Genomic DNA, 13,939 nt, shown 5'->3' with positions numbered 1-13,939 from the left:
ACCTGAATTTTTAAAGTCAGACCTGGGCTCTGACACAGATCCTTCATATTATTCTCAGTCTTACTGCTGTGATCCAAGAAGCCAGTTGCAGATAGTTGTGAAGTACTCACGTAGATAAATTTCAGTCTACAAGAATAGTTAAAGCTCTCATCTTACTTGACTCGTGTTATACCAGTCTATGCATGTGTGGACTGCCTTTAATATGTTTGCCAGAGTTTTTAACACATGTGCACACAAACATCTTTTGAAATCAATATCATGCTTTTTTCAGAGGCACAGCCAGAACTACTTTAGAACTACTCAGCCAGATCATTGTTTTGATTCAGCCTGTTTTGCTTGGGTGCTGATTCTTGCTTTATTATCCACCTTTCCTGTGGATGCATTTTGGAGAGACATTATGGAATAATAAACAGTATTTTTTCAAAATGCTCTCTAGCAGTCAAGTTTTTTTAGGCTTGGAAACAAAATAAAGCTTCTTCCTTGGCTTTTACAAGCAGTAGTCTTGCTGGGTACTTGCAGTCACATCTTAGTCTATTATTTGGAAGTATTTTACATCTTAAAAAATAGGAATGCATTCTAATTATCCATTTTCTGGGTTTTTAAAAATAAGATAGATTTCTGAAAACATTATCTATTTTGACAGAATAATTCGAATTAACAGCCATTTTCCTATAAGTTTGGATTTGGTAGTATTTGATTTTATGCTATGTGTCTAATACTCCTCTCTCTCCATTTGTAGATCATCCAACAGTACTAAAGGTTGATGACAGGCAACGGCTTGCCAGAGAACGGAGAGAAGAGCGAGAAAAACAGCTAGGTAAGGCCCCCTCTGATTTTTGTTTGTTTTTAATGGACTGTCATCTGCATGCAGCATTATTGCCAGCTTATTTTTAGGGGCAGTCAGCAAAATGATAGATTTGCAATAGTGTTATCTTAGATACATTGTCATATCTTTAAAGTAGATCTTTTGGTTCATCAGTACTACATCTCTCACCTGTTCTGTAAATGTGAGTGAAAAGTAGGTTTAATTCTGAAATCATGCAAGGGAGTTTAGCTGATGTAAAAGGAATTTGGAAGTTTTAGAATATTTTACCAATTAAGATTAAAATGCTGAATACCGTAAAATAGAATTGCAGATTATGTTGCCAATGTATGATTTAAATTTTTTAATGTAGTGGGGTACTTTTTTCAGGTCAAACCTTTAGTAGGTGTCAAATAGGTGTGCTCAATATCTTATGTCGCCTGTGCCTGTGTATGTATAACACAGTTCAAGTGAGTAGTGAAGGCTACCTAACGTGACTACTGATGGGCAGTGTACTGAGTATGGTGGTGAGAGAATTAAGAATTATGTGAAGCCAAATTGGTGGCTTTCTGAACAACTTTTATATGTTTGGCTGCCACAAAGTTCTGTGGTAATCGGGAGGTTGGGAAATACAAGTATTTCCTCTTTTTTATATGTTTCCTCTGATTTCTTTCAATGCTGAATTATTTTTAGGGCTTGAGAAACAGAAGTTCTTTATTTCCCATTTCTAACTTCTGAAAGTTGAGTGAACTATATTATAACTCTAGCCAGAATTATGCTATTTTTTCTAACCTGAAGAGCCATCATTAATTGTTACCTAGGTCTTGATAGCATTTATGTACTCCCTTATTTACAGCACCTTATAGCATTGCAGTAGCCATGCATGAATCACTGGGATTGTTTTGGAGGGGAAAAGGAAAGCTTTAGTCTTGGCTTGCTCAAGGGGTAGCATGACAGGATGTTTGATAATCCCTGAAAAGCTGTTCCTCAAGTTGAGGCTGATGGTATGTGTAGGCTTAGTTTCTTCAAATTTCAGAGCAAGTGGATGCTACTGGCCCATTTTAATTAGTTTCTCACAGATGATGGCTCCATGTCTTGAATTTGTTTTTTTCTCAGGTTTCATCCTTGTACAATAACAATGCTTTACTCAAATGCAGAGAAAGATGCATTCCTTGAATTTAAATCAACTCTGATTTTTCTAACTGTTGATAAATGAGTGTTTGTTACCAGAAGGACATGATTTCTGTTGAGAAATGTGTGATTTTGTGTGACATGTTTTAAAGCAACATCAATGCTACATCAGGAGTTTTTGTAAATTGATGTGGAATCCTTCATTTCCACATGGGAGAGTTCTGCATGTCCCTATGATGTATGAGTGTATTGTGTGTTGTTGCGAAAATTGAAAGTTGCATTGTACTTTCATCTGTATATTTGTCTGCTCTGATTTAGGAGCTATCTCTTGAGATTTGTACATCAGAGATCTGTACAGATCTGTACAGCAGAGGAATGGTTTTTACAATGACATGCAAATTTCTTGGTTTTTTAGTGCATTTAGTGCAGAACCTAGATAATCAGTCACTCATGTCATGTGAACCACAGCAAAGAAATTCCTAAACTGTCTCTCTTAAACATTAAGTTGTAAAATATTGTTACATAAATATGTCTTGCTAAAAATTAGAGTTGGATTTTGTTAATACTGGGACATCAGCCATGCAACAGTAAATCAACTGGAGGAAGGAATTTTCATTTTTTTCAGTAGAATTAGGTTGGATTTAAACTTAATTACTTTCCTTTTGATTCAGGAGATCTGTCAGGTTTAGCAAAGACTTCTTTTTATTCAGAAGTTGAGAATTTCAGTCGTACTTCAAGTAAAATTATTCTTTGCTCGAAAAAAAAGGAAAGGAAAGGGTTCAATTCTCTAGGTGTAGAGCTGGTAGTAATTTTGTTCTGTACTTTCAGCAACTTGAACTCCTGGAGGTCAGGAAAATTAAGTTGTTTGACCCTTCTGTTAAGAACATGTGGAGTACCAGTTTAATAAGGATTATGTTTATTTATTGGGCAATATTCTGATATTAAAGGAGAGTTGATTTAAGACCATTTTTCTTCCCCCATTTTTTTTACTCTCAAGTTCTAATTTTTTTCAAGTTCCACTGTGCTGTAATAGATTTGGCTTTCCTGTGATGGGTTGGCATGTGCTCTGAACAACTGAGGATTTGCTTGCACCTGGAAATAGTATTTTAGCAGTCTTAGACTACTTAGCACACTTGGGTGTCTAAGTCCTGTTTGTAATGAGTGCTTGGAGAGTAGGAAATGCTGGCATTTTTGTTTTATATATATGTATGTGTGTGTGTGCTGGGACTGCTGTTTCTTGTATCTTCTTCTGTTCAGTATCTGCTGTTTATTAAGGATCATGTTTAGCCACCTGATTGAAAAGATTAAAGAAGCTTCTACAAAAAATGCCCCTTTCACCTTTAGCATATTCATGTTTTGTTTCAGACTCTTCTTTAGGTAACACAGAAGATACACAGGGACACAATCAGCAAATCACACCATCAAGAAGGAATGATTGTTTTAGTTCCTTCACTGTAGAAAAGGCATTGCTTTTAAAATGCCATCCCAACATTTCTAAAATATTAATTCTTTGACTTTTTTTCTGTGCAGTTCCTTTTGCATGACTAAAGTTGTAACAATTTCATGGAGGGTTTTCTGCTTCAATCTTTTTAATCTCCTGACCATTTGGTAATGTGTGTTTTGCTGAGATCACATTCAGGCCTTTAAAGGATTTATTAGGGTGATCTTACTTGATTTTCTAAGTATTGTTTTCAGTGTTGTCACTTGCTCTTTAGTAACTATGTTTTCATTTTTGTGCTCTTTCCACTAGTGCTCTTTCCCACAGCACCTATGGATAAAAGTTAACATCTGTCCTTTAAAATACAGATGTCAGATCTCTCTATGTGAGACTAACCCTCTTGGATGATGCAAGATGGAAATCCCAAGAGAGGCAGTGGTAGATCTGTTCCTGGAGGCCAGAGCAAAGGGATCCATCACACTCTGGCTCCAGCTTGGCACTTCACAAGTGTCAGGCTGAGCAGCTGTGTTCTGGCACTGGATGCTGAGAGAAACATGTTGGAACTGACTTTTTATGACAGCAACCATGGTAGATAGCCTAGTCAAACTGGAAAACATTACTGAAAACTGCTGCTTTTTCATCATGTGGACTTTACCCTTATCTGCCATACTGCTTGTATCCGTACTGCCAAATTTCCAGTGCCGAAGAGCATTCCCTGGTGCTAAAACTTACTTGTTCTTGCTATAAAGCTGTTATGATGGATCCTGTCAGGATGTTGCCTCCAGCCAACTAGCTGTCTGCTTGCTGATTCCCAGATGAAGATTGGGAATTGGCTGGGAATGTCCATGGGCTTTTCTGCATATGCTAATTAAGTGCTGTCACCATTTTGGAGGGTAGAAGTTTAGTGGTAGAGGTGAAAGTCGTTCCATGCCAGTCAGTCTCTGGTTCCAGAGCACAGACCTGGTCCTCCCTAATGGGAAAGAAAAATCAAAATGTGTTTTTCAACAGGGAAAATAACTGGGATTTTAAAATGGGTTTCCTTCTGACAACCTTAGGTAATGGCCCAGCAAAGAGGAAGATTTTTCTTATTATTACTTAGCAGTGTCTTGGTCCCTGATGCTTGAGAAAACTGTTTTGAGTCTTACTTCTCTGCATCTTTTATCTACACTAATCCTGCTTGAAGACTGATCTTTTTTTTAGAATTATAAGAATTATGATCCTGACAAGGACACATGGTTCATTTAGTTTCTAGCGTTGGGAACAAAAGATGGTAATACTGCTTTTTGACTTAGCACATTCCCTTAAATAAAGAGTGATTAATCTTAGTTCTTAGAATATGTCTGAATTTCAAGTTTGCTAAATTAATTAAATTCTTAATATTTCCAATATATAAGCACTAAAATAGTATTTTAAACATCACAGAAAGTGCTCATTGGCAAAATAATAACATTAATAAAAGTTACAATTTTTACTGTGAGTAAATTCCTTCTGGCCTATTTTCTTCCCTGGCACTTGAGGGCAGAACTTCATCCAACAGAAAGAAGCCCCAGAGAAACTAGGAATCATTGACCTATCATACGAATAACTTTGGGATCTCCTTAGAGAACTTGAATGTCAAAAGGGTTTATAAGACAAGAAACCAATTTTTAAGGAAGATTAGTTAAAAAATTTCTGTGAAAAATGTCCCTCAGAGCATGGTTACTGGGGAAAGGTTGGCTTAGAGAATCTCACATTAACTTCACTTTTAATTACAGCTCTGAAGTTCACCTTCTAATTTGTTCAGTCAGCCACTTCTGTGTAATGTCCCCATTTTTAGGTATGGTTAAAGCATCACTGATCCATTTTACTGCTAATGCAGCAAGGGGGCAATCACAGCCTCAGTGCAGAGCTGGCAGTGAGCAAAGGTGAAAGAACACTCAGAGGAGAAAGCTCTTGCTGAGGTCAGTGCTGTAAGGTTAGAAAAGATAAAGGCTGGAAAGCGTGACAAAGACTGTAGGATTTTAGCTCAGGTGAGCTGTCCATGTGTCCATGGATTCAAAAGGCAGACTGAGAAAGTATGGTGCTAGACTGATCTGCCTTTGTATAGGCAGTAAACCAAAAGAAAAAGGACTGAAGTGACAAGACAGCAGAAGAAACAGAAAAAGAGAATCTGGGGGCGCATTCTTTGCTTCATAGAGATCAACAGAAAATAAGGGCTTTGACACTTAGTGCATGCTCCTCCTTTCCTCACTTGCCTGAAACCCCTGCAAAGAATAGTTCTACTATGTGTGGTAGGGGAAAGAAACTACGAAATTATTTCCAAAAAAGAAATGTGCGTGGTTTGTAGCTAACATCTTCCACATTATATTAGTTAATTCCAGTGTAAAATTAATTGGTTTCAAGTCTTATGTGTCTCTTAATATTGGAGTGTCTTTTTCTTATTGACCTTGTTTTCTTTTGCTCTGTTATTCACTTCAGAAGTGTCAGAAACACAGCCTTTATTATGTTGCTTTGTAATCTAATCCAACATTCTAGTTTGCAAACAAGCAGAAGGTATTCAACAGCATGTCTAGGGCTCAGTTTCTAAATCTTGTTTTTATGCTCTAATTTTGTGTCCTTGTATCACATGGCTGTGTTCAAATGTATTGATTGTACTAGGGAATGGAATAGAAAATGGATCAGGCTATGACTTTTGTTTGTACTTCCCAGCTTTAATGTAATTGTTCCAATGGAATTTAAGCTTTCAGCGTGCAGGTGCTATCTCAATGATGACCAAACTTTCCTTGAATGAATCTTGCATGTTGTCAGACAGTGTGAGGTATTACAAGGGAGAGAAGGATCATGAACCTGTTAATGCTCAGGCCCGAGAAAATGCCTTTCTGTTGGACTGTACCCACACTGGAGTTTTGTATTGGTTCAGCACCAGGCAGAGCTTTTGGCACTGCCAAAATATTTTCATAGAAACATCATAGAAGTTGGTATTCTTCCCTGCCACATCCTCAAATTGGCTGCTCTTTCAGGTTGATGAGACTTTTTAGAGATATCTTCAGTTTTCTGTAGGCTCATCTGCTGATTCTTTCTATCAGCAAGGCATTTGAGGCTGTGCTTCTAGGAGCACACCTGTGTATCCAGAATAGAGCTTAATATATATTTTAAAATATTTTTCTACATTAGTGCAGGGGTCTAAAGAGTAAACTTTTTACTTTACAAGACAATTTGTTCATATCTGTTTGGGGTAGCAGGAAAATATTTCTGAAAATTCATAAATAGGGGAATAGAAGAATGAAATAAAAATGTTCTAAACTACTTATTTTTCCTGAAGATATCCTTACATATCTGAAGACACTAACTTATGTCACTGTATATACCTACCTTATAGGTGACAAAAACTGAGCCCTTAAGTTCATAGAAGAATGTCTGTAGTTCATACAGGAAGAAGTGTAAACAAAGCAGGTGTTCTCCTTTGATTCTCTAATAAGATAAAATGCAGGAATTGATACTTGAAAAAAATTAAAAGTAGCTATGATTTTATCTCTCTCTGTGAAAAAAATAAATGAAAATAGATATTACACTTGTTTCGGCAAACAGATATATCATAAATCATACTTTCTTGTACTTGTTAAATACTTGGTCCAAGCATAAAATTAGTAACTTCCTTATGTTAGCAAGTGGGCACATATTTTCTGCTGTCTTTTACCTGTAGCCTAAAGGTGGAAAGATGTAGCTTTTTATTTGTTTTGAATCAAGTCTATTATTTTTTGTTAAAAGTTATTCCAACTGAACACATCCATTTGCTTGGGTTAATCCATCATTAATGCTTGTTTCTGTTATTGAGCTGTCTTGCTGTATCACAAAAGTGTGATTTTTATCACCCCTTCTCAGAGAAGCAGAAAGCTGAAGATCAGTGTTCTGTCCAGAGGTCCAGCGTTCTGATTGTCTTACCAGCACTAAGAATGTATATAAATATCTTTTTAGCCACTCTCTTCTTGAATTTAGTCTTAAAAGTTCAAATGTCCTATTCTCATTACTTTTCCTGAACAACACGACAGATGGAAACCTATGGAAATCATCATAAAGAGTGCCCCAAGAAAGTCTAGCCATTTACATTAATAACAGAAAGAACAAATAATCTCCATGTCTTTTATAGGCAAACTAATATTCCAGTGACATCAGTTAAGAAGGCTGTTGAAGTCAGTTGTTTTGTTTTGATTTTATTATTTTTTTGATTTATTAATTTTCAGTAGACCACCAAAGAACTCTTTTGTGCTGGGTTGCCATTGTAAGCAGATACCAGGCACAAAAGATAGTTCATCACAGGATCCATGGAAGTCTTGTGGCTCACAGCAGCAGCTCATCTTGATACGATCATTAGAGTCTGTACATAAGTGACTATTCATTAAAAACTGACAAGCTACAGCTAGCTGGATTTTCATGAGATATATGCAATTATGCTTCTTAGATGCTCTTAGCTCTTTCAAAGAGAATGGATTTTTCAAAACTTCTGCAAAAGGGTTTGGTTGAGTTCCAGTTTTGAACAACTACATTGTTTGGGTTACTTAGTGTGTTCAGGGTCTAGGTAACAGGATGTATGCCCTGGGTTTGGGGTTCTTTTTGTGGTAGGTTGGTTTGCTTTGGTTGGATTTTGGAGTTTTCTTATTAATTGATGTACCACTGTGGTGAAAGGATTCCGTAAGGGTCTAGAACATTTCCTGTGTGATGGTAGCACTAAGACTGCAAACATAGAATGTTGCATAAGGGAACAGTCGCTCCACTCTGGGTCCCAAAGGTTTCAAGGCACCAGTGAGGAGAGATCCAGAGTATCCTGCGTCAATGGTTTAATGTGGACTGCAGTCTGTGCCTGCATTCTACAAAATTCATGAAAATGCAGATGCTGATAGGGAGAAAAATTGGTCTTGGCATCTTGATTTGTCTTGATTAGCTCTTCTGAAACATGTTGTTTGAAGCTGTGCATAAGTGGAATTATGGGACAGATTAATGTTTACCTTTAGACTTCTTTGGTGGGTAACATCCTTCCTTCTGTTGGTCCAGGTGCTAGAATTGTTATCCCAGCCACTTCTATCATAAGAGATCTCTACTGATCAATAAAGGGGAAAGTTATTATAGTTTTACCACTCTTTTTATTGTCTTTTTTTAGCAAAATATTGCAGAGAATTAGCATGGTTTGTGTAATGGCAATTTGTTCACATACATCTGACTTCAGTATTTAGGCATTTTTATCTAGCAAAAAAAATCCTTTCTTCCATGAAGAAACTGTCTGCTCAAATAACTCTTGGTAATTCATAATAAGTAAATTGAGATTAGATAAAATCAGTGTGTGGCCAGGGTACATTTTAATAAATGAGGAGAGATAACGATATTATGTATGTCTGAAGAAAGAGTTCAGAAGGCTTTCCATTTACCTTGGCTATTCGAAATGTATTAAAGACTTCATTGCATAAAGCAAGTTAATACCTTTACTTCTCATTTTTCTCACAGCTGCAAGAGAATCTGTCTGGCTAGAAAGAGAAGAGAGAGCACGGCAACATTATGAAAAACACCTAGAGGAACGCAGAAAGAAGCTAGAAGAGCAGAGACTAAAGGAAGAGAGAAGGCGAGCTGCCGTAGAGGAGAAGCGAAGGCAGAAACTAGAAGAAGAGAAGGTAAGAACGAATGTTATGAAACAACTTTTCCACTTCTCTTGCCCTATCAACCTTCTTCTCTGAGAGCTGATGTAAAGAATGCAATGTGAGCCATGGTCAGTATGAAAGAGTGTGTGGAAGGATTTTAAGCCTTACTTGCACGGGTACTACTGCTGCTATGAATCAAATGCGGTGAAGTTGAGCAAGCCTGGATTACTGTGTATGGCATTGTGCAAATTTATGCAGAAAAACAATTTGGGCCAGGTTTGTATGGCTATCTGTTAATTCTTAGCCATTCAGTTTAAGGGTAGTTAAATATAAGTTGCCCTAAGAAAACCTTTTCAAAAATGAGTGTGCCATGAAATATGCTCTTGGCTGATTTGTCTGAGTTAAACTGGGAAGTACGTGTAGTGTGATCCTATGTAAGTCACCTCATCCTTGTGGGTGTTGTGTTTCCTATCTCTCCCACTCTTCTGGTATTTAGTAGATGGGAAGTAGCACTAGCATGTGTTTGTGTAGTAGCAGGGCCACTTAAACAGATCTTACCTTTTCAAAATTTCAGTTAATGTGCTAACTTATTTATGGCTTACTTGCTGCTTAATTTTGTTCTAGTCTGTGTCTTAAGTTGGCAACATATAAGCTTAAACACCTAAGATGCCTACTTGGTTTTGTCCATGTGACGGAGGGTAGCAGGGTTTGATAAGAAAATAAAGTTAAGAACTCAATAGTATCTAAATGTGTTATCCTGTTGTACTCAAGGAACGACATGAAGCTGTTGTACGTCGCACAATTGAAAGAAGCCAGAAGCCAAAACAAAGGCAAAACAGGTGGTCCTGGGGAGGAGCACTACAGAACCGCATTAATAACACAGGTAAAGAGGGAGGCTTGCTTTGCTCGCCAGTTTCCCTTCCCCACCAGTCAACTGGAATTTACTTTTCTTCTTTTGAAAGGAAGAATGATTCAGTGTATGTTAGATTGAATTCTTTTTTCTCTTGGTCCTATTATTGCTAGCAGTGGCATGTTTGTGACATTCTTGTGTAGCAAAAAGGTAACAAGGAGAAAAAAATTTGAACGAAAGTTACAGCTTGTTTTGGGAGTTGACTTATTCTGTAACTACCTTGCTACAGCTTCTCGCTCCTGCTGCTTTGCTGTTGTTTGTGTGTGTAGATGTGCGTGTGCTTGTGCTGTGTCAATCTTGTGATATGAGCCACTGTGGCAAATGCTAGCTTTGTGCCTCTAAAAGTAGGTCTGGTGGAAATGACCAAATACTGAGATTAAAGTAGATACAAGGAAGAAAAACTTTTCTTTGTAATAAGAGATCTGTGCCATGTACTGAAATTTGGGGAAATAGAAGTCCCTTTTCTTCCCCTAAAGACTGGTAAATTAAGTTTAAGTGAATTTTAGCTATATGCTTTTCCCCCCAGTTATCTTCTCTAACTTAATCTGTCAATCATTAATGTGTATATGCCCGGTTCAATCAAGTCTCCCAAATGAGAACTTTTCCTTTACTTCTTTTAACAGAAAGTGATCCTTTAAGTTCATTTCTTCCTGTTCTATGTGTCTCACCTCTCATCAGGGGAGGAAAAAAAAAGTTGAGAAAAGAATGCTCTGAAATCTTTGTCATATATAATATCAATAAACAGTTATTTTTTTCATAAAAGGTTACTTTTTTGCCTAACTTTGTATAATTTATTTGATTTTTATTTTATTTTCTGTGAAAAATCATTGTCTTGCATTCTGTCCCTAGGTTATTTTTTTGAATCATCATTCACCTTTCTCGATTTAGCAGGCCTGGAGCACCACTTCAAATCTCTGGGTGGTGCTAGAAAACCTGGTACATAATGCTGTGGTTTGTTATTCCTTCACCTGTAGCTAGTTCTCAGGAAGCGAGATCATCAGTAACTAAACCACCCTCATGTAGTTGCAATGCATGCTTAACACCATGCTGATAGATTAGAACTGTTGTTAATACGAGATTTTTCATTATTACTTATTTTTATGGTGGAGAGTTACTGCTGGCTGACTCTAAAGATTTGGCACAATTCACTGAAATGAAGCATAATATTCTATCTACTGGCATTCAAGCAGAGCAAATTTGAATATTTTGTTATTTTCTAAAACCCTTTTGGCATACTGCACATAGGATTTACAATTCTGCACATGAACACAGACACATAACCAGCTGCATTGGCTGTTTTGTTGCTCATGGGTATTTTAGTTCTTTTTTTTTGATTTCTTTTTTGGTTTTTTTTTGATAAGGAAAGCAGCAATTTTCCAGGCAATAGATTGCATTTGGCCTATTCTACATTAATAGGATTCATATTGCCAACACTTGTATGCAAATCCTTATGCTAAATGTCATTCATTTAAATAAGGTTCATTGACACGAGAAATGTTGTCATGCCTAACAACAGAGGTGATTTTCAATATTGTCATTTGTCATATTCAGAAGGCCAGTTTATGCAGTACTTAGTTTCTGCCAAATGTAGAAACTTTATGGCTGTACTGATACACTGTGTAGTTTCTCAGTGGCAGATTATACATGTGATCAAGATCCCCAGCCCATTCCTACAAATATTGTTCTGTTCTCAGGAAGCCTGAAAATAATTTTTCCAGTAGTGACTTGCACCAATTTACCCCATAGATCAATTTGGGATCATCTTGACAGCCTACAGAGCTCTTTTTCTTAGTTACAACATTTAGATTTCTCCTTTTTAAAACCCCTTTCTGAGTTTTTATTCTCCTCCCAGTATCCAGTCTGCCAGTTGTACGCCCTCACCAAGTCATTCTAACATTAAAGTTAATGAAGAATCAAATGCGGTAGGGAGAATCTTTCTTCAGTCCAGCCAGTTATAGTGGATCCTATATAGATCTGGGGAGAGTTAAGGTATTCTTCATAGACTCTATTTCTATGATTTTTTTTTGTACACAGTGAGTATCATTTAATCTATTGGGACAGAACAGGTAAATACAATCTTAATAAACTTGTCATAAGTAAACAGTGGCAAATACTATTTCAGCAGCAGCATCCTTAATGCTGTCATTGTCCTGAGTTTGTGTCAGCTTTGAAAACAGTGTACGGACACATTTTTGCACACACAGACTATGAATTGGCAAGGCAGTTAGGCATATGCTCAAGTCTCATTGCATTTCAGCATGGTTGAGTGCTTTGCTGAGTTGTGCTGAGGTTCAGTACATGCTAAAACATAAGCAAAAGCAGAATTGATTCTCCCAGCATGTTTTGGATGTCAGATTTTCAGATGAAAATTTGTAATGGGAAATGTGCAGTCGAAGCACAGAGCTTGGAGCTCTTTTTATTTAGGGGTTTTTTTGAGAGAGAGAAAAGAAAGGACACAGCAAACTTCCTGTGACACACATACGCACAAAGTGTGTGCAGTCTCTATTCTTGAAGTAACCATCACCCCCTCAGCAGAACACAGATGCTGACTGCAGCAGTTGTGCAAATTATGTAATACTACTCTAAAATGTAGAGAAACTAAAATCAAATAAATTTTTCGTGCTATGTATGCCAAGTAGATGCATTACAAGTACTTTCTGCAGAAGGTGATATTTTTTACATCTGCTAAGGTGTGTGCTGAGCTGGATTTTCAGCACTCTGAAAATTACTCTGGTGGGTGGTTTAGCACTTATACATAACTGTGGGGTTTTTAACTAAATCCTTTAATTTCTTTGGTGCTTACCCTCACTTCCTTTGTGCACTAGTCTTCCCTTAATCTTTCAGCATGGCACTGTCACAATATTGACCATCTGCCTAGTAACAGTGCCCTGTCACCTTTTATTCAGATGGCAGGATGGTTTTTTAGTGTTTCCAAGCATCTTGGTCCTTCCATGCAACTTTGTGTTTCCAAGCATCTTGTTCTTCCATGAAGCTTTCTATTGTAAGTCATGAGCAAAGATTTTCTGACAATATTGAAAGTCTTTAGATTGCAACGCATTGAGTGATAATGAACAGAATATTTCACACATTTGAAGCTTAAATTGTGTTGTGCCCAGTCTTTGAGTCACCTGTACAACGTCTGCTGAGAAATCCATTCTATTTTGGAAGTTCTTGTGGTAGAGCAGGAGTGACCTAGTCCTGTTTTCCTCCTCCCACTAGTAAGCTAGGAACTTGCACTATTGCATGTGGGCTGTCAATTAGCATTATCTCCATTTGTTTTAGATCGAGACAGGCGGTCTGTTTCAACAATGAACCTTTCGAAACATGTTGATCCAGTCATAAACAAGCGGCTCTCCTCCTCATCTGCAACATTACTAAATTCTCCAGACAGAGGTACAGTTTTGAAGAAAAAAGCATTAAAAGAGCAGCAAGAAAGAATGTTCTGTACTGATGTATTACTTTGCACATAAAACAAGCTTCTGAAGTCGTTTTCTTCATCTAGTGGAAAGACTTCAAATGTGACAAGTAAATGGTTGAACATTTTTTCCTGTGAGAACAAATAATTCTTGTTTTTTAAAACAAGAGAACTTACCTAAACAATCCTACCTTAGCAAACGATAAAAGTGCTTCTGTCAGGTTTTTAGTAAATGAGGTACAACTATTGAAAGAATAGATCACTCCATAGTGCATGCAATCATGTGTGACTTTTTCTTTGCATTAGACCATTTTGTCATTATTTTGTTTTCCTTTCTTTTTGGTAATAGTTCTTGAATGTCTAAGAACATGTTGCATGAAGCTTTCAAGCAGTTACGTTATTACATTTTCTGATTTTATTACCATTTTGGTTATTTTTATGGAAGAGGTGTGGGTGTTTTTCATATTGTCCGTTTATTGACTTTTTGTGTCCAGTTATTTCTCAAAGATTGCTTCATTTCAGTGTACATTTTTAGTGTTTACAAGTCTGAAAAAAGACAAACCATCAAGCTTTTAAAAATTAATATAGCTGAATTTTTGCTGCTGTTCTGAGATTGAAGCATTGAGCTTAAAAGTTT

The 13,939-nt window shown here is 36.9% G+C and overlaps 1 protein-coding gene across 5 annotated transcripts in view; it reads left to right on the top strand.

Moving 5' to 3' along the window:
- Positions 1-13,939, top strand: part of MAP7 (microtubule associated protein 7) — a 108,764-nt gene that overhangs the window by 64,819 nt on the left and 30,006 nt on the right. For all 5 annotated transcript variants that reach the window (XM_053972527.1, XM_053972526.1, XM_053972524.1 and 2 more), the window contains exons 3-6: positions 740-817; positions 8,847-9,010; positions 9,749-9,860; positions 13,170-13,280. In XM_053972527.1, coding sequence (XP_053828502.1) covers positions 740-817; positions 8,847-9,010; positions 9,749-9,860; positions 13,170-13,280 — 465 coding nt within the window. The remainder of the gene's footprint in view (positions 1-739; positions 818-8,846; positions 9,011-9,748; positions 9,861-13,169; positions 13,281-13,939) is intronic.

This window comes from Vidua macroura, chromosome 3 (assembly GCF_024509145.1).
Source record: "Vidua macroura isolate BioBank_ID:100142 chromosome 3, ASM2450914v1, whole genome shotgun sequence".
NCBI lineage: Eukaryota > Metazoa > Chordata > Aves > Passeriformes > Viduidae > Vidua > Vidua macroura.
Note: the sequence above shows the minus strand (reverse complement) of the source record. Positions and strands in the feature narration are given on the sequence as shown.